Here is a 19605-nt window from a genome sequence, read left to right as displayed (position 1 = left end):
ATTATCTCTATCTCTAAATAGAATAAAAGAAAGTTGCTATCCAGGTCTGTAGCATGTGCTACAAATTATATTATTAACACATTTATATAATTATATTAATATAAATGTGTTAAAAAATTTATAATATGAATTATAAAAAATTTTAAGTTTTGCATGGACAGAGCTTAAATTAATATTCTCTTATTTGTTGCAGAAAGCAAGTAGTTTTGGAGAAGCCTTGTAGATGCACAACCAAGTAATGATTAATTTAAAATTACAAACCGAAATTCTGATGAAGACATTAGAGTCACTTAAAAATAAATAGTATAATGAAATAAAAATGTTTTAAAGATAAATAGTGTTTTATTTGTTTAATGTAAGAGAATAATAATAAATATTTATTTAATTAATTTTTCAAATGTAAACTGAACTTTATTGACTTTAATGACTCCTTTTCCAGTCTTTGATTATTTAATTGTAATTAATTATTTGCATGCAATCAAAAACTATTTTTAATAATGCCAAAGAAGTATAACTTCTTACGCGCGTACATAAGTACACGCACCCTTTTTTATTATTACGTAATATCCAAAACTTGCCGCAAAATGTGATCATATCGGGCGACAAGCTCTAAAAAGAACAGAAAATTTCCGTGGTATTCTTCCTGACTTAAGTCTTCTTGATGTCCTCTCAAAGCCAACTAACTCTTTGCTAGGGTAAGGCCCTTCTCCCATTACGATACTTGTAGGGTACGATACTCGAGTATAATACTAGTTGGATACATGTTCGCTACGCGACGCTCGCATATTATGCTACTGAAAAATTACTAAATTCATCATTTGTGCAAACTTGTTTTTTGTAGACGGACGTTATGTCGAGCGACTCCAGTGACGAAGAAGCTCTTGCAGTTTTTCTGTTTTATAGAAATAGAAGACGTCAACGCAAGAGTAGAAAATACTGGATTCATCCATATATTGAAAGAAACATAAATTGTAGAGTTTTTGTAGCCGCACAAGAACTACAACATGATGATAAGAAATTTTTATCTTTCTACCGAATGTCTAAAGAGACCTACTTGCATCTTGTTACATTATTAAAACCAGCTATACATCAACGAAATACTAAATTTAGAGAATGTGTCAGTGCGGAAGAAAGGATTCTGATAACCCTAAGGTAAATAATACTTCATTGTGACATATGTAGGTAATTAAATGTTTATTAAATTTTAATATGTAAGTACTTTATAATTATTACTTATTCTTCATCTTCCTGTGATAATAACATAGGTATTGATTCATAATAAAGACTGGCAGTATTTGATTGTACTACATTCAGACTTTCGTTTATGGTAATTGGCGTACTTATTACCTCGGCAGCACTCATCGGTGAAGGAGTAGAATAAAGTGTGATGGGACTATTCATATTTTCACTACTTTGGTCCATTATATCGTCTATCAATGCAAGCACTCTTCTCTTAAACAGTCTTCTTTGACTATCAGTCATTTTGTTCACGTCCGATAGTAAACTCAGTAAGAACATTTTGTTTGAATTTTCAGTACTGTCACAGTTTTCTAGAATTTTAGAATGTTTAAATTTAAAATAAGCTGAAATGTCTTGCTCGGCTTGAGTTTCTTCCAGCTTCTTCCGTTTTTTTTTATTATTTGTTGATGGTGGTGGTGGTGGTAATTGCTGTTGCGAGATTGGTTGAGTGCTTGTACTAGTAGAAGGAAGAGATGATTGCTGTTGCGAGATTGGTTGAGTGCATGTAGGTACATTTTCTGTGAACTGTGTTTGTTCACATAGTTCAAGATCAGGTGTCTGTGGTTCTATCGTCTCTTTCAAATTTCCTGATGGTTTTCCTGCTGTTTTTATGAAGGGTACAGTAAATTGCATATAGTCTGCTAAGTAGTATGGTTTTTTTCGTGCAGTACCTGCTCCACTTTTGGCTGGTTTCAAGTGGCGAACAAAAACACTACGTAGATTTTTCCACTTTTCTTTAGCTTCTGATCCTGAAAATAACCTTAATATTAATTGTTTTTCAGATATTTGGGGTCAGGTTGTACGTTTGTAAGCCTAGGATTGTATTTTGCAAGAGGAGATAATACAATTTGCAAGGTCATAGCTGAAATGACAGTTATAATATGGGAGATATTAAATGGAGACTTTATGCCATTACCAGATGTGCACCATTGGAAAGACATTGCTGCTCGTTTTGATCGCCTCTGGAATTTACCCAACTGCTTAGGGGCATGTGATGGTAAACACATCAGAATAGAAAAATTACCTGATTCAGGATCAAGTAATTTTAATTACAAATCCTACCATTCGATAGTATTAATGGCATGTTGTGATTCCGATGGATTATTTACTGTTATCGAGACTGGCTATGCGGGTAGGAACAGCGACGGTGGAATTTTCAGTGCTTCCAGGATCAAACGTTGGATAGAACATGGACATCTTAATATTCCTTTACCTTCCAAACTTCCTAATGACCAATCTAACTATGAATTTCCATTCTATTTTATTGGGGATGAGGCATTTCCCCTTCTATCTTACTTGATGAGACCATATCCCCAAAGAACCTTGAATGACTTGAGAAGGGTATTTAACTACAGACTAAGCCGAGGGAGGAATACAATTGAATGTGCTTTTGGGATGATGGCTGAAAAATTTCAAGTATTAAGTACTGCTATAAGATGTCATACAATAGAAAAAGTATCAAATATAATAAAAGCAGTGTGTATTTTACACAACTATGTTCGAAAACGTGAGGGTATTCTATATAGTCCAAGGGAGTTTATACAAAACAGATCGGTCACTATTCCCGTTACAACGACAATACAACCTCATAATATAGAAATAACGGCAAATATGTCACCACATAATCAACGAAATTATTTAGCAAACTACTTTATATCTGAGCAAGGTTCATTGCCTTGGCAATACCAATCCTGTTTGCAGAATACAATGTAACATTGATAATAATAAACTATGTAAGTGTACAAAAAAAACCAACCTGTTATTTGAAATTTGTTCCCAATTTCTGCCCAAGTCTTGTCTATTATATTTTTTCGCATGTATTCAGGTAGTTTGTAGTTATATAAACAAGCATGTTTTTCAATTTGTTGTACAAACTTAATATTTGTTTCTTGCTCCGCCGCCATCTTGTCGAAACGCGCGAGACGCGACGCACAAGCGACCAACACGGCGGGTATCGCGAGACTAGTCGCGAACGCGTAGAATACCAGTATCGTAATGTGAGAGTGTCCATATAAATGTATGTGAGATACTTCGCGGCGACTAGTCTCCGAGACTAGAGTCGCGCGGGCGTATCGTAATGGGAGAAGGGCCTAAGTATGATATCGAATAACCTTTGAAGAACCATTTTCTAAAATTATGCTTCTTTGCGAATATCACCTTCAAGTTCCTTGTCGATAATATTAGTATCGTTTTTTTTCTTCAAAATTCATACATAGCACATGCTTCCGAATGGTCTCTTGAACAACTGTATTGTTTAATTCTTTCAGATGAATGCTTCCAATCTCGAATTCCCGAACACCAAACATTATTCCTTTGTGAAGAAAATAACCAGCAGGGTTCTCAATAGGCAGCGTCTAATATTTTGGAATAACACAACCAAAAACGATTAACGATGGGCCCATAATTAGAACACGAAACGTAGTACGATTTTGAAAAATACCTAGGGTCCGTTCACACAGACCGGCTCGGAGAGCATCGGCCTGCTTTTTTCTTTTCACACAGACCGGGTCGTATACGCTTGGAATTGGCCGGAGCGGAGCCGCCAACTATTTCACATCGACCGGCTGGAAGAGATCTGAAAGCGGGTGCGGTTGGATGTGCTCGGAGCCGGTCGGATGCGCTCGGAGTCGGGTGGATACACTACAAAGGCAGTGTTCCGCGCAGTCTAAGTTTTGTTTTCGGTGTGTTAACGTGTGCTTTTCGAAACATGGATTTAGATAGCTCCGACGAAGAAATATATTTGTTAGCAAGATTACTTGAAATAGAACATAGGAAACGTAAGCGCAAGCGGAAACAAATATGGGTAAAACATATTTGGAAAAACAGACTAATCCATGGGGAGTTTCACACCATTTTCGAGGAATTGAAGAGAGATAGCCTAAAATTTTATGAGTATTATCGTATGGAATATTGGCAATTTTTGAAATTGACAGATTTGTTAAGAGTACATATAACAAAAAAGACTACAAATTATCGTTGCACCATTACAGCCGAAGAAAGGTTAACGGTAACTTTAAGGTAAATAAAAAACAATTATTTATACTAATCATGTTATTTAGATCACAAAATCACAGCCCTCCATTTATTAAGCATTGTTTACGTTAATGAAATGTAAATTACTTATACTAATCATGTTAAATAACACAAACATCTAAATAGATCACAAAATCACAGCCCTCCATTTATTAAGCATTATTTACGTTAATGAAATGTAATTAAATAGTACAGATTTGTGTGTGTTTAATTATTATTATTATAATTATTATTGTTTTTGATTGTTTATTATTTTGTATTTTGTGTGCTGGTATTGTACCCGTAAGTAGTCTGATCTGGATAGTTTTGAGGAATATAGGTTTCGTTTGACACTAGGTAAGTAGATTGATTAGTCGATGGCGGTGAATTTATAGACAAAGAATAATTCAAATCTGTACTATTTTCATACAGACTTAATTCAGCTTCATTAACAATGTTAAACACGCGCCTTTTAATTCGTGCTTGGACTTCTTTTGGGAATGTTTCCACTGTATCTGACATAGACAAAAAAAAATTACGTAATGCCTTGTCACGGGGTGTAGTATTTCTTTTTTCTTCAAGATACTCTTCGAAAACCGTAGCAACATCTTTGCTTAAGCGTGGTCTCTTTTTCGAGCCAGAAGTACTTGCAAGCGATTCAACTTCAGAATGGTCAGAACGTTTAGATGATGTCGATGGTGGTGGTATTGGTGTGCCAGGCTCTGAATCATCCGATGATAATGTTACATTAGATATTTGGTTTCGATTGCGAAAAAAATGGTATTATAAAAGAAAGTTCTTTTTCAAATTTTATCAATTTGGACGTAGTTGCACCATCGCCACTCTTGCCTTTTCGGTTATAATAGGCTTTTCTGAAGTTATCTCGCAGTTTCTTCCAACGATCCTGGCACTGCGTCACTGGAAAGAACAGAAATGAAAAATTAATAACATAACTCTTTTTTATTTTATAGTTCGTTTTGGTACGGCAGTCTTATATTTCTATTTTGTGTGTTTGTTTTATTTTTACAGATTCCTCATCACTGGTTGCAGTTTCAAAAACTTGTCATTTAATTTTCGAATGGGAATTTCTACAGTTCATTCAATTATTCATGAGACAATCAGAGTAATTTGTGATGTTTTGATGCCCATAGTTATGCAGATGCCAGATGAAGAAATGTGGGAAAAGGTTTCACGTGATTTCTTTAATATTTGGAATTTTCCTAACTGTTTGGGCGCTATAGACGGAAAGCATGTCAATATACAGGCACCAGATAATAGTGGAAGCTTATACTATAATTATAAAAACTTTTTCAGTACAGTGTTACTAGCTGTGGTCGACGCGAAATACAGTTTTTTAATTGTTGATGTCGGATCATATGGTAAAAATAGCGACGGCGGAATTTTACAGAATTCAAAATTTTGGAAAAAACTCAACACCAATAAGTTAAAGCTGCCCCCAAATAAACCTCTACCTAGTACCACTGAAAGCTTACCACATGTTTTTATAGGAGACGAGGCATTTCCTTTGAGCAATAATATATTGCGGCCGTATCCAAGAGAACAAGCAAGAACAGAATTATCAAAAAAAGTATTTAATCTGCGTTTAAGCAGGGCAAGAAAAGTCGTAGAATGTGCATTTGGAATGCTAACTCAAAGATTTGAAATTTATCAAAAACGAATGAAAATTCAGCCGAAGTACTGTGATTTAATTATATTAGCAACTACATGTTTACATAATTTTTTAATAGAAAATCGGACGCCAGGACAAGAGAATGAATTTCACAGCAATATAAATTTATTAACAGCAATAACAGACAATAATAATGAAAACAGTTCTAATAGCGACGCAGTTCTAACCACAAGGAATAAATTTAAGGATTATTTTTCATCAAGTGGTGCTTTAGATTGGCAAGATCAAGTGGCTACGCGAGTTTCTTAAGTTATATTTAATAAAAATTGTCTACTACATAAGTATATTCTAACGATCAGATACTCAAACGAGTTTTTAAAGTAAGGGCGCATTTAAACTCATGTTATTCCTATTTTGACTTTGAATCTAACACGTCGCAGCACGAGTTTAAGAAGCCCTTGCTTTAAAATTCGTTTGAGTATCTGGGGGTAGGTGTAAAACAATGAAAACCTTACTTACCACTTATTCCGAGACATTTGCTAATTTCCTCCCATGCATTGTCTTTCATTATCCGATCGCTATATGATGGCTTGGTTATGTCAAATAAACACTCATATTTTGACACGAGTATTATTAATTTTTCATCATTCATCTTTTCGTACAAGTACGCACAACTATTACGTTCAAATGTTGCTATCAAAATGGCGGTCGGCGCGGCCGCAGCGGGCACGCAATCGGAGCCGATCGGCTACGCGATAGAGAAAGAGCACGCAATCGGAGCCCATCGGCTGCGCGAGCGAGAAAGAGCACGCAATCGGAGCCGACAGGCTGCGCAAGCGAGAAAGAGCACGCAATCAGAGCCGATCGGCTGCGCGAGCGAGAAAGAGCACGCAAGCGGAGCCGGTCGGCTCCTTTTATTACTTCACACGAAGCGCGTTCAGGCATTTTTAATGACAAAAAAGGTGCAAATGCAAAAATAAACTTTACTACAATCACTCAAAACACTGTTTCCAACGTGATAAAAATCTGCTCTCCTCTCCGAGCCGGTCTGTGTGAACGGACCCCTATTGTTCTGATTGATTTCTGTTCGAATAGGTCCTGAAGGCTTTAAAGACCCCAATTTGACATTTTTCGTTATCACTTAATATATTTGTCGTTTCCCAAGTCATAAGAAGATTTGTCGTACTCATTTTCGAAAAATGTAGAGGTCGGTCGGTCGGTCGGTGTAGGTGCTGCGGTATTTCATTAATGCAGCGTCCAATTTCCTCTTTTAAGGCTTGAGTCGTCGTCGGCTTATTCGCGTAAACCATCGACATATAGCATTTATAAATCTATCTTATAGGAATGCCTTAGAAGCATTCCTATAAGATATATAGCGACTTGCCATGAAAATTAACTAGAATAAGTACATTTCTATTCAATAACATTTTTTATAAATACGCTGCGCCTGCTCAATAGCGAGACAATAAATATACGCAAATGCCGTAAGAAACGCCTTACAATAATAAATAATCGGCCTTATATAATCGCCTGTGCACTTGAAATAAGTATTACATTATTTTGGAAATGCCTTTTACGGTGAGGATATAAATTATTGGTGAGGTGTTGTCCTTCCGTATATAAATTACAGATTTCTTCACCTAAATTTATTGAAAATTATGATCTTTTTGGGAGTGACGTGGTCGTTTATTAATATTTTATGATTGCCATTAAAGCCCAGATTGGTACATGTGATAGACGATTTGGATCTGGCTAGGTCCTTGGTCTTGGCTCTTGCTGCTGCGATGAAATCTTCCTTGGGAAGTTTAGGAAGCACAATATAATTGACTTTGGTTGAGTACTTTCCCGCACTGGCACGCGAGTAACAAAGTTAATTTGATTTTTCTGAACCGTGTAGTTTATTCATCGATCAATAGAATTAAGTGTGTCGTGTATTTCTTATCAATAGTTAAGTATTATTAAGTGATCATTGCTCCTTATATAGATAGTGCTATACTGTTCTAATGTCTTCTGATTGTTAGCTTCTATGGACACACGGGATTAGAAATTCTCTATTTTAGTTTTGAATTCCCCGACGACTCCATTGATTTCACTGAAAGAGGACTTCAGCTCCGATAATTCCTTTCTAAGTGACTTGACATCTACCAATGCTTCTAAAGGAGCGAGTTTTAAGGAAACAGCAGAAATTTCTTCCAGAATAGTCGATTCTAGTGGCATCTTCACTAGAGGTGAAGTAGAGGCGTTTTTGTTTCAAAATATCTCTCATGTTAATATAGGAATGTCGGGAGTGAGGTTTCCTATTTCTGCTTCAAAAAATAAATCATTTATAAGTTTTTCTGCGACTATTTTTTCACATCTAAAGCCCCCAATTTCATCGCCACAGTTTTAGACCTAAGAACAGTGCCGGTTTGAGACCTACCAGCGCCATGGGGGAGATTTATACGGCGCCCCCTAACTGCAATTGAAACCCATATGAAAAAAGGAAAAATATATACTTAATGAAATTACCATTTATTTAAAAAAAACACTAATGGATACAGTTCTTGTTTGTTGCGATCTTTGATTAAATTTAAAACAAAATCAGGGGACATTCAGGCAAAAAAGATTTCAGACTTATGAGTTCATCACACAACTGCCGGCGAAGCAGTCGTCGCGGCGTACGAAATCGCCGCGTCTTGAGGCGTTGATTGAGCCGTCGCAAGTGGGGGTGCGGGGGGCACCGTGGTGGGCGTCATGCCCATGGGCGAGGCGGTCGTCAATATATTCGTGTCCGCCGTGTCCTGCGGCTTTGTTTGAGCCGTCACTTGATGGGGTGCGGGGGGCGCCATGGTAGGCGTCATGCCCATGGGCGCATCCGCCAGGCGACGACGACGCGGGTCTCTCTGAGACAGCGGCGCCGAGTGTGCCTGCGGTTGCCGCGGCATCGTATGTTGTGACTCGATATTTGGCGGCGTCGTCTGTGCGCAGACGCGCTTGGGCGCCGTCCCGGCGGCGTCCTCATAAAAGTCCTGCGGCGGCGGGCGGCGTAAGGAAAGATTATGCTCGCCTCGGCGAGCGCATTATGTTCGTCACTTGACAAAGGTGATGTTAGGACACCCTGCTCTAGTAGGCGCCTGCGGGTTTGTGCGAGATATTCGCACATCGCTCGTGCGAGACCGTCCGTTGCGTACCGGCCTATGAGTGTCTGCGCAACAAAAAGCGCATCCATCTCATACCCGGCCCGCGCGGATACGGGCTGCAAAGGCCGCAGGTCGCCTTCCAGGTACGCGATCAACTCTTCGGGATCGCGCCCATGGGCAGGGTTGTCATCTTGATAAAAAAGGTCTTTACTCACTGGATTTATTTGGTGAGGTTGAGGTCGGTGCGTGGTGGTGACAAGGGCGCTCTCGTCGTCCGTATACCGCGACGAGAGCTGCGGCCTTAAATCGCCTCCGTGGGCACTTAAACTTTCACTTTCACCCGAAGTCGTACGCAATGTTTTACGTTGGCCAGTTATTTCCTCCGCGGGGGAGGGGTTGTGGGGGGCCGCTGCGACGGGGTATACGTCAGCCGTATACCGCGACGAGAGCTGTTCACACGAAATGTTTTTAATTCCACTGTCTTCGGCTCCCGGTCCCGGGGCTCGATCGCTACGCGAGCGAGAGCCACTCCTGGGCCGGTCTGCCATACGCGACGCGGATGTATTTTTGGATGACGACGGCGGCGGCGGCGCGGCTCCACCGCGCGAGCGGGAGCGTTCTTTGGCGCGCGGGCCAGACTCGTCGCGACGGAATTTTCGCTCCATGGGAGCTGAGAGTCTGCCAGGCACAGCCTGGACACCTTAGTTCGGTCCGCGCATGCGCATCCCCCGGTGAGACCCGCTGGTGGGAAGCCGGGATAGGCGCAGCACTTTCCTTACCTTAGTGCCGGCGTAGTATTGGTGCAGGCGGCTCCCTCGTACGGCGTTTGTTCTTATCTTTATTTATAATAAAGATTTAGACAAATCGGATCGGATGATGTAGGCTCGTGTGCACAAACGGATGGCAGACAGCTGTCCATTGTTTTATTGCGAGATGGTAATAAATTTAACGTCTATATTTATACATGGGACAATGAGTAGTTCATTCTACTCTTGGGTGGCCAGAATGGCATTCATCACCCTTCTAGGAGTGATTTCTCATCTGATGTAAGCAGTGGAGTAACTTCCGGTAAACCGGGACTCTTGCACTTCATTGCCTAAGTAATTGGCGAAGGCGAATCCTGCTCCAAGCTTTTGGTCGTACTCTGGGATCTCGGTCATCGCGAACCAATTCATTGAGGAGGAAACTTTCCAACTCGGAGTCTGGACAATCTGTGCTAAAGATCCTGTCCCTGGCGAGAGGTCGGTGGTGACGTTAAAACCTCGTCGTGAAGCCATTGACTGGACTATTTTGACAAATATCCTGTACTCGTGATCGGTCCACTTGATTTTGAAATTCTGACCGTCAGGTTCAGTCCAAAAGTCGAAGGAAGAGCGCGTGAGTCTTACCATTCTGGGCGGGGCCGCTGGTGGTACGGCTAGCCCATCAAATTCCTCCCATTCTATTCCTAGCAAATCATTTAACGCTTGAGCTATGGTGTGCACTTCTTGATTAAGGCATACACCATCTCTTAACAGTCTCAGGAGTGGCAGTAGGTTTCTTGGCGCGTATGTTATTGCACCGGATGCTTCAGCAAATTCACCGTCAATTTCAGCAAGCACGGGAGTTATGACTTGTTTTCTATCAACAGTATTTCCAATGCATTCTAAGTAGATTGCGAGAGGATAAGGCAGCTGTTCGGCCATGTTGTTGTAGTCATTAAGCTCCTCAGTGGTATATAGCTTTCTGGACGGAAGATCTTCATCTGGTTTATCCTGATGAGCTCGCTGAGCAAAGCAGAGTTTTACTTCTGCAAGTATCTGCATTCCTTTCTTAAAGATGTTTTTATTTTCTAGCGTGTTGAGAGTGCCAAATGGTCTAGTTCCTGTTGCTTCCATGGTGTCCCAAGTGCGATCGATATATGCCGGCAACGCATTGAAGGTAATCGGCGTGATCACTGGATGGACCTCACTTGCAAGAGGAATGGAGGGGACGGAGGTAGGATCCTTAATCTTCAGTCGGGCAAAGATTCCGGCTTGAATGGCGGCATCAGTTTCTTGGTTCTTCTTTCTGCGAAACGCTTCATTGCGTCGAGCCTGAGCGCCTTTTCCGGTCTTGTGCTTACCCTTCTTCTGGTCGGGAGCCATCTCGTCGGTAGGTTGTTTGTTGTCTGGAATTAAATCCATACTGAATGATGTTAAGTGCGGCAATAACTGTCGTCAAATAAAATCGGAACAAATCAAACAATCGAAAACAGGGGTAGCCACATTCTGATCAGGCAAAAAGGATTTCAGACTTATGAGTTCATCACACAACATACACCCATCTGTATCTGATTTAGAGTCTACAGTTAATTTCAATTGGAGATCCCCACAGAGTTTGACAAGGTCAGGTTTTTCCGAAATCTGTTTTATATTGTACAAAAAATACCAATATTCCGAGTACTCATTTAACTGTTCAAATCTTTCATTGACTGAAATTAATGTACACTACATTAATTTCAAAAGACAGTTGAAAAATTCAAACTCAATTTTATTTTCCGGAGAAGCTACAGGTTCATCGCGGGCAGTTTCACCACCTTGACGTTTAACATATCGAATTCTTGTCGTGGCTCTAAATACAGGTTCAATTTCCAGTTCTTCAGCCAATTCCTTCCTGAAGCCTGTATTTCTATATTCTTCCAAGAAAGTGCAGCACTTTTCAATAGTTCTGTGCATTTACCGAGATCTGTGTCTGTTGATTGCAGAGATATTAATTTGAAAAAGTATGTCATACCAAAAGACCAATGACACTATGAAGCTAAAATCTTTTAGCTGTTCGGCTAGAGTAGTAGCCTCATGAGAGACTTAAACATCAGTTTTAAATTTATGGTTTCTAAAGATTTTATTTTATTTTCTCCCAAAATTAGCTTTTTCTCTAGTTGACTTACTTGTTTTTTATTTCAGTTTGTTCTTTCTGAATACTTGATGAGAATCCTTTTATTTCACTTTTTTTTCAGAGAGATTTTATTTCCGAGTGATATTATGTGGTTGTTTTCGTTTACGATACGTTATAGGAGTCCGTTTCCATACTTTGAAACTTTGATAAATCCGGTTGTGATCCACCATTTGCTTGTGTTGGTGATCGCATAAGACTCATTATAAATGTGCGTGTTGACTAATTAGTAAATTATACTTGGCAATTAGTAGTAGCAGGCCAAAATTAGTTTTTATTTTTTTCCCTCGAGGTGGTGAGGAGGGCCGCTATGCGCTTCGCTCGCGATTTTGTCGCTGGCGTAATAGGCAAAACAGCATAAAATTATTATTATAATGTAATGTGCTTCAATAAAGTCGCTGCTTCACCAAGTAATGAAGTTTTGCGACGTCGCTTAGTGTCGTGCAATTGTGGACGAGTGATGAAAACAAATCTTTAAAACTAGGTCATAGTTCGTACTCGCCCGAAAACAGAGGTAAATGTATAGCCGGGAGGTGAACTTTCTTATTTTGTTGGTCTTCTGGCGGCGATTGTTTACTTTTGCCAGACTCGACTGCCGCCAATATGTCTTCCAAGTCTCCTAACATACACAAGTACAAATCTTCTTGTATCATATAGTGGTACAGGTCAATAATTTTTATGGGCTTCTTTGAAGATCATCCAGTATTCTTCAATCGTTTTAATTCTAGCTTTTAAGCAGACCACTTAAGCCATTCTTTGTTTGGGGCATTTTGATAAATTGAGCTGGGTTTTCTTTAATAGTAAGGTTGTATTTTCCAGTATACTGATTGCTCTTTCGGTTTCCGTGGCCATATTTCACACGTAACAGTCGAAATCCTCACACTAAAACTTTTAAATATTGATACGTCGGCGCGAATATACCTAATTGTCTTTAAAATTGCACGAAGCTTCAACCCGGCACTCGGTCATCGCTCAGGAATGCAGTTCTTTTGTTCTCCCGGTAGCCGGTCTTCGATGCAATGTTGAAATTCTATGCGGCTCGAAGTCGACCATATGGTGAGGTCGTAAGGTCTAGTTTGGATCGTGCCGGCGGATCATTTAGAGAAAAACGTCTTTACTTCGTAAATGTATATTGACAACTAAACTTAATCGTAAAAATAATTGAGACTACATTTTAGATTTAAAATCGCAAAACAGAATCACTAGGTACATAAAGCTTCCTTCAAAAACTTTCCGGCTTCTTTCACCTCTGAATTAATCGAGGACGACTTGTCTGTCGTGTTGTATCATTTCGGGTTTGTGTGTTATCTGTATTCTCTCCACGTGTGCTAGCACAGAACACAATTACCTAAAGGAAGAACGACGACTAGGAACAGATTCTAAGATACGCGAATGTATCGCCACCTATTATCAACCCACCCAAAACTACATGTGGCGGCAATATTTGAATATCTGGCGGCAAAAATTTGAATTGCCGGCAGGTCCAGGTTCCCCAGAAATTTATTAATTTCGGAACTCAAATGATTGAGTTTTCCCATTCATTTGGGTTTCCTTACAAATGAAATGGCCTATGCATCCAAAAGAACACTAGATATTTAACAAATGATCTTGAAATAAAACAAAAACGTTTTCTCATTGAATTATTATTTATTTCACTTTTATGGATCCTTATTATTATTTGGACACGAAATCAACATAATTTTGTAATGTTCGTAGTCGTGGTCGAATTACCTAGGTAATTCAAATGAAAAGTTTCTTCTCTACAAATGAATAATTTACGTAAACCACTTTAAAAAAACGGTACCACGAAAACACTTAAGAAACGGTATTTACAATGAGAAGCATCAGGATATACACTGAAACTTGGAATAATAAAGATAATTATGCATAAATAATTATTATTTATGCATAATTATCTTCATCTTGCGTTTGAGCGCAGATGCTGATGCTTCATCTGCAAACAATCTGTTTTTTAGTATACAAAATCTTTTCACTCATATAGAGAAAACACTTTCCATGATGTGGTGAATATTTTGTGTGCCATGTTGTTCGCATTTTTTTATGCAATCAAAATTTACATTTTGGAGCACCATTTCCTTTGCAATTGTTTTTAAATTACGTTTGTGACTATTTTCTTTAAAAAATGAATTTATTAATGTCGCACACTTTTCAACACATGATATAATAGATTTATTTGCATAGTGCAAACTTTTTTTTAACTCATTGTATTCTTTATATTCTATTAATGTGTGGACTTTTTCCACATTTGTGGATACAAAAATATGCTTGCATGTCTCACAATTATTAACACTGCATATTTTTTTAATTAAAAATCCGCAGACATATGCGCATGCTTGCATTTCTGCATTGCCCTCTTCAATATTTTGTGGTACTACTGAAGACGACAATGCAAATGCACTGCACTCTGATGCCAATATGTCTGCACAATTCCTGGGTTGTGAAACTGACAATAATGACTCATAGTAATTCATTACGACATTATTGTCAGTTTCACAATTACATCCTGTGGTCCCAATATGTGCCAGTCTGCTCAAAATTGATGTTTTTAAGCCAGCCACAAACTGGCCCACAGTTGGGTTGTAATTTGAGCCACAGTTGCCCCTTATGCAGCCAAACAAATTTTCTAATGGATCTTGCTGTAACCGTCTTGTGGCCAGGCTCTTTATACCCTCGTTAGCGAATTGCTTAAACAGCCGCTCGACGCCATTAATGGTCCAAATCCAACCTTCCTGTGATGGGGGTGTTCGCAGAGACCCCATAAATTTCAATGTTTTGAAAAATATTTCATATTCCGAAATAATTTGTAGTGTGGGCTTTTCGCTGTCAAGTTTGTGGAGAAAATTTTTCCTCGCCGCAAGTCTGCTGAGTCGCTATTCAGCGCGTCAAAAAGCTTGTCCATATGTGATATCACATTTGCAGTAACAGCAGCTTCTGTACTGAGCGCGCCTGGAAATACGAAATAAAAATTGATAAATAATGTAATAGAACTAATGAGCTATCTTATGACACATTTCTTCTACACTGTTACATACCATCAGCTATCTTTGCATAAAGTCCTGCTGCCACTGTGTGGCTTAAAACTTGTGCAGCTAGTTTGACGCGCATTTTTTGTTTTGCATTTGGGTTTAGGTGATCCTTTGTCAAAGCAGGAGCGAACACAAAATTTGGGTTTTTGTTGTCGATTTCAAAGAAATCTTTGACCATTTGGCCACACCTGTAAATTAACAAAAAGTAGTTTTTAATTGAGGCAAGTACTTGGATGATAAGCATAAATAAAATATTGTAAAACTAAAGGGGATGCTAGAGGGAAGTGTTAACTGCACCACCAGCTTAAGAGCCTTTTAATTTTTAATAGAAACATTTGAATTATCTTAAAATTAAATGCTTTTAGCAGGTCGTGCAATAGGCCCTAAGTGTTACAAAATTTATCATATTTTTGTTTAAACAGTCACGTGAACATACCTTTTCCTTTCTTGTCTTCAGATGAAATGTTAGTAGTGCACTCAATGTCATATTTAAAAAAAAAGATTTCTAAAGCATTTGACAAGATATGGTGTGTCAAATAATGTCACAATCTCTTTGTTATGCACTGTTATGTATGGGCGCTCCACAGTTGCACCCAAGATTGACAGTGCTCGTCTATTTACACCATCCATGTCACAGACAGTGGCAGATATATTAATGCCTGATGCAAAACATTGCTGTAAGATCTGAAACAAAAGATATTGTTTCATATTAGTTTAAGGCATTCTAAAGGTGAATAGTAACAAAAAAATTTTTTTTTTAAAGTTAATACCTCTTTCAAAAGCACTGCAAGCCTGTCCGCTGTTGAAAAGCCACTTGAGAAGAAATGTGCGATCGGTTGTTTTACAGTTTTCCTTATGCCAGCAACCATAAAAACTAGGGCATAGGATGCCACATTGTGGGACCTTCCTTGTGCCCCATGATCTTGGTATCCATCAATGACATCTTCCTTTGGGTTATAATCAAAATGTTTCTTTAATGATATTTCATCGAACATAAGAATATAATTATTGTCTGATCGCTGCTGTGTTTTTAAAAATTGTTGGAGTACTTCCAGTACTGGCTGGGTAATACCTACAGCAAAAGGCACTCTGTTCAGCAAAGCCTTTAGGGTGCCTGGAGATGGTAAATAAAATAATCTCCTCAACAAGCGGTAACAAGTTGGTGATCTTTTAAATAGCCTCAAGGCTACAATTTTTTCCTCTTTTGTCCATCTCCTTAAAGTGATTTTTTTATTATAATTTCTTAATTGCCCTTGGAGCAAAAGAGCTAAAGTTGGTGAGATTTTCTCTGAAAGTTTTCGTAAGGAGTTGCTTTCTGTGAGGGCATTTAATTGCAGTTTGAGTTTCATATTCTTTATTCGATTCCGCAGTTGGCAAACACTGTGCATATATTTCAAGCATTTTTTATAAGTCTTGCTTTCTTTGTCAATTTTCTCAGATTCAAGAACAGCCGTTGTTGATTGGAAATTTCCAATCTCCCTCAAAGGGATTCTTTTTGATGGCCCTGCTTGAGGTTCTTGAGGGCCTGGCTGCAGATTCTCAGGCAATGTAAGCGTAGGAATGAATACAGGTCCAATCTGTAATTACAACAATAAATCAAGTCACAGTCCTCATTTACTATCGTAATGTTTTTAGGTTTATGTAGGTAGGCCTACATACTTCAAACTATTACTCACTATGTTTAAATTATAACAAATTTTAGTTAAATTAAATACAATGGTGAATAAAGTTCACAACTTACCCCATGCGGAACTGCAGTTCTTAGCAATGATTTTTTAGTGCCATCTGTAAAATCACCTTCGTGGAAGTGATTTTGGCACAGCATCCTGTGCTCAGCATACAGCTTTTTTTGAAAAGCTATTGAAGTGTGCTGTTCATCCGAGGGAAAAAGGTATTTTGCCCACAGGGTGCAGCTGAAAATAAACGGGCATAATTGTAGTAGATATCAAAGGTAAGGAGTAAGAAGCACGTAATTATTCTTGTCAAATTCAAGGCGTAGGTTCCATCGACTAGAACTTGAACTACATTGTATTTTAACCACGACAATTTAACAGTTGTAACAAAGACCAAACGTTGTTGACTGCTTTCTTGGGGAATGCAAAAAAAGTTTCAACGTTGACGTACCTATAGCGGTATAGGTTGAAATATTGTCAATCGATTTGATGTGATGTTAACTAAGAAGTTAATTAGTTTAGTACGTACCGCAAAAGATTCCGAACTCCGGGATTTGGAAAACGAAACAAAGAAACGTTTTCCTTTGCCGTGGATTTGCCACACTTCGAACACCCGCGACTGTCTTCTTTTCGGTTTTCTTTAGCGGCCGACATTTTCACAGATTTCAAGAGTCACTATCTCGTATTCACTGTGAAGCACTAGAGTCACTATCTCAAAACGGGCACAAAACATAAACGGAGGAATAAAAACTCAACTCGACGTTCGTAGTTTGGGAAAATGACGAAATAGCATGGAAAAACAAAATTTCGGGCCACAACAACACCGACAGGCGACAACACCAACCTTGATGTAAAATCGCCATGTTGGTTTTCTAGGTTCTAGGACAATGTTGCTATTAGAAAATTTATTTAAGCATGAATGTTTATATCTTGACAGTGGCAATAACTGCCCAAATAGGTATTTTATTTCTCCCATACAAAGTTGATCCCCCCTGTGTGCTAGGCTCATCTGTCTGAAAAAATAAACGTTATATTTTATTTTTATTTTTTTTTGGTTTAAGAATAACTTTATTTCTCATAAGAATTGCATACATAATTCACTTACTGAGAAACACATGTTTAAAACTAAGATTAAAATTTTATTTTATTTTAATGTTGTAATATCCATCAGATGCCATCATCTACAGAGGAGTGGCTGGAAATCAAAAAAGGATTCAGGTCCAGATTTCCTAGGGCTGTCGGTGCAATTGATTGGAAGGAAACATATAGTTTTGATACGTCCACCCAATTCCAGTTCAGAATATATTAATTACAAAAAAAACTTTTAGTATTGTGCTTATGGCATTAGTGGACAGTAATTATCAATTTATGTTTGCTGATATCGGAGGGCAAGGGTGAATAAGTGATGGGGGAATTTTTCGAAACACTGTGTTATGGGAAAAAAATCGTAACAACTTCCTCAATTTACCAGCACGTCGACCACTGACAGGCTCAATAGTTGATATACCATATGTATTTTTGGGGAGTGCATTTGCACTTACCACTTACACTACCAAAACCGAATCCAATACGGTTACAGTTTGTTAAAGGAACTAACAATCGACCATTCAGTCTCAAATTTTACACGCATGTGTGCGGGAGACATAGAATATTTGTGCTCCTTAGTGTCTGTAAAAATACAAAAAAGTGACACTAACTACAGAGAAGCAATAACTGAATCCGAAAGAGTGCTGCTAACATTGAGATATTTGTCAACAGGAGACTCCTATAGCAATAGTATTTAATATATTTTTAGAGTATCGAAACAATCTATATCAACTATAGTTCCAGAAACGTGTGATGCAATTATAAACGCCCTCAGTGATTACGTTAAGGTAAATAAAAATCATGGTAATTAAGCAATCAAATTATTTATTTATCTGCCTCATATTTAAATAACGGAGCTGTCACCAAAATTAAAGTCTGATATTTCTGTAGTAGTAGCAGGAGATATTGTGTGTTTTGCAGATTTTCACCGGAAGTTATGGTTGACGTGGGTGGTTGTGTGTAATATCCTGGTCTATACATCTGATATTTTCCCATGTCCGCTTTGTGAATAATAGTATTTAGAGCATTTTTAATTCATGTGCAACATGATTACCGAATGCTACACATCGATCATTTATGGAAGTTGAACTTTTCTCAATTATGGCAAAAGTGTCCTTCTATATATTGTCAAGAGAATCATTTTGTGCATTCGTATTTTCTTTCGCGTTGGCAATGGTTCTTATGGGGATGGCGTGGGTTCTTGTGGGGATGGCGTGGGTTCTTGTGGGGATGGATCGGGTTGTTGTGGCGATGGCGTAGGTTGTTGTGATGGTCCTGGTTGTTGAGAAGGATTGCTCTGTAAAAATAATGTTTTTTTTTATTTGCAGACACCGTCCACAGAAAAAGAATGGCTAGCAGTATCAAATGAATTTGAAATAAAATGGAACTTCCCACATGTTATAGCGGCTATGGACGGGAAACACGTAACTCTTCAAAGACCCATCAATATAAGTACTGATATAATTAACTCAGGAACTGCAAATGTGACCCAATAACGTATATAAACCATTAACATTAAAGTGCTGCAGTGTTTAAATAAATACTTCTTTTTATATAAAACGAAAGTTAAATTGATTGTCATCAGTGCAGTGAGTCATCGGTCCTCCAATCGCTACGATTGGTCAATTTAACTATGCGAACGTAACCATATATGGCAATTTCGGCGATGCAAACATCTTGAGTGTATTTCATAATCGACAATATTAATCACTTCTCAAATTTCACTGTACTCAAGTTACGCTGGTGCAACGGATAAATATAGTGTTAACACTCTTGAGGTTCATAGTTCGATCCTGAGGAAATCTTTAAAATTCAGAATATCTTTTAAAATTTATAAATTATAATTTGTAACGATTTCAAACACTTCAGATAATAAATAACAACAT

The 19605-nt window shown here is 38.4% G+C and overlaps 3 protein-coding genes, 1 long non-coding RNA gene and 1 pseudogene across 4 annotated transcripts in view; 3 read left to right on the top strand and 2 right to left on the bottom strand.

The window, feature by feature from the left end:
• LOC125061450 (zinc finger protein 43-like) overlaps nucleotides 1–19605 on the top strand; it is a 343312-nt gene that overhangs the window by 226897 nt on the left and 96810 nt on the right. The gene's annotated exons all lie outside the window — the stretch shown is intronic.
• Nucleotides 698–3334, top strand: LOC125061453 (protein ALP1-like). Its single transcript, XM_047666921.1, has 2 exons — nucleotides 698–1152; nucleotides 2022–3334. The coding sequence occupies exons 1-2, from the start codon at nucleotides 851–853 to the stop codon at nucleotides 2950–2952; spliced, it is 1233 nt and encodes a 410-aa protein (XP_047522877.1). The 5' UTR covers nucleotides 698–850; the 3' UTR covers nucleotides 2953–3334.
• On the bottom strand, nucleotides 1902–3097 carry LOC125061470. The gene is made up of 2 exons (XR_007119047.1): nucleotides 2996–3097; nucleotides 1902–1988 (listed from the first exon to the last, which is right to left on the bottom strand). It is a non-coding gene; the product is annotated as an uncharacterized LOC125061470 (long non-coding RNA).
• LOC125061455 (protein ANTAGONIST OF LIKE HETEROCHROMATIN PROTEIN 1-like) lies at nucleotides 3947–6503 on the top strand. The gene is made up of 2 exons (XM_047666923.1): nucleotides 3947–4257; nucleotides 5281–6503. The coding sequence occupies exons 1-2, from the start codon at nucleotides 3947–3949 to the stop codon at nucleotides 6188–6190; spliced, it is 1221 nt and encodes a 406-aa protein (XP_047522879.1). The 3' UTR covers nucleotides 6191–6503.
• Nucleotides 4273–6950, bottom strand: LOC125061466 (annotated as a pseudogene).

The sequence above is a fragment of the Pieris napi genome, chromosome 23 (assembly GCF_905475465.1).
Source record: "Pieris napi chromosome 23, ilPieNapi1.2, whole genome shotgun sequence".
Lineage (NCBI taxonomy): Eukaryota > Metazoa > Arthropoda > Insecta > Lepidoptera > Pieridae > Pieris > Pieris napi.
The sequence above is the reverse complement of the archived record's forward strand: the minus strand, read 5'-3'. Positions and strand labels throughout refer to the sequence as shown.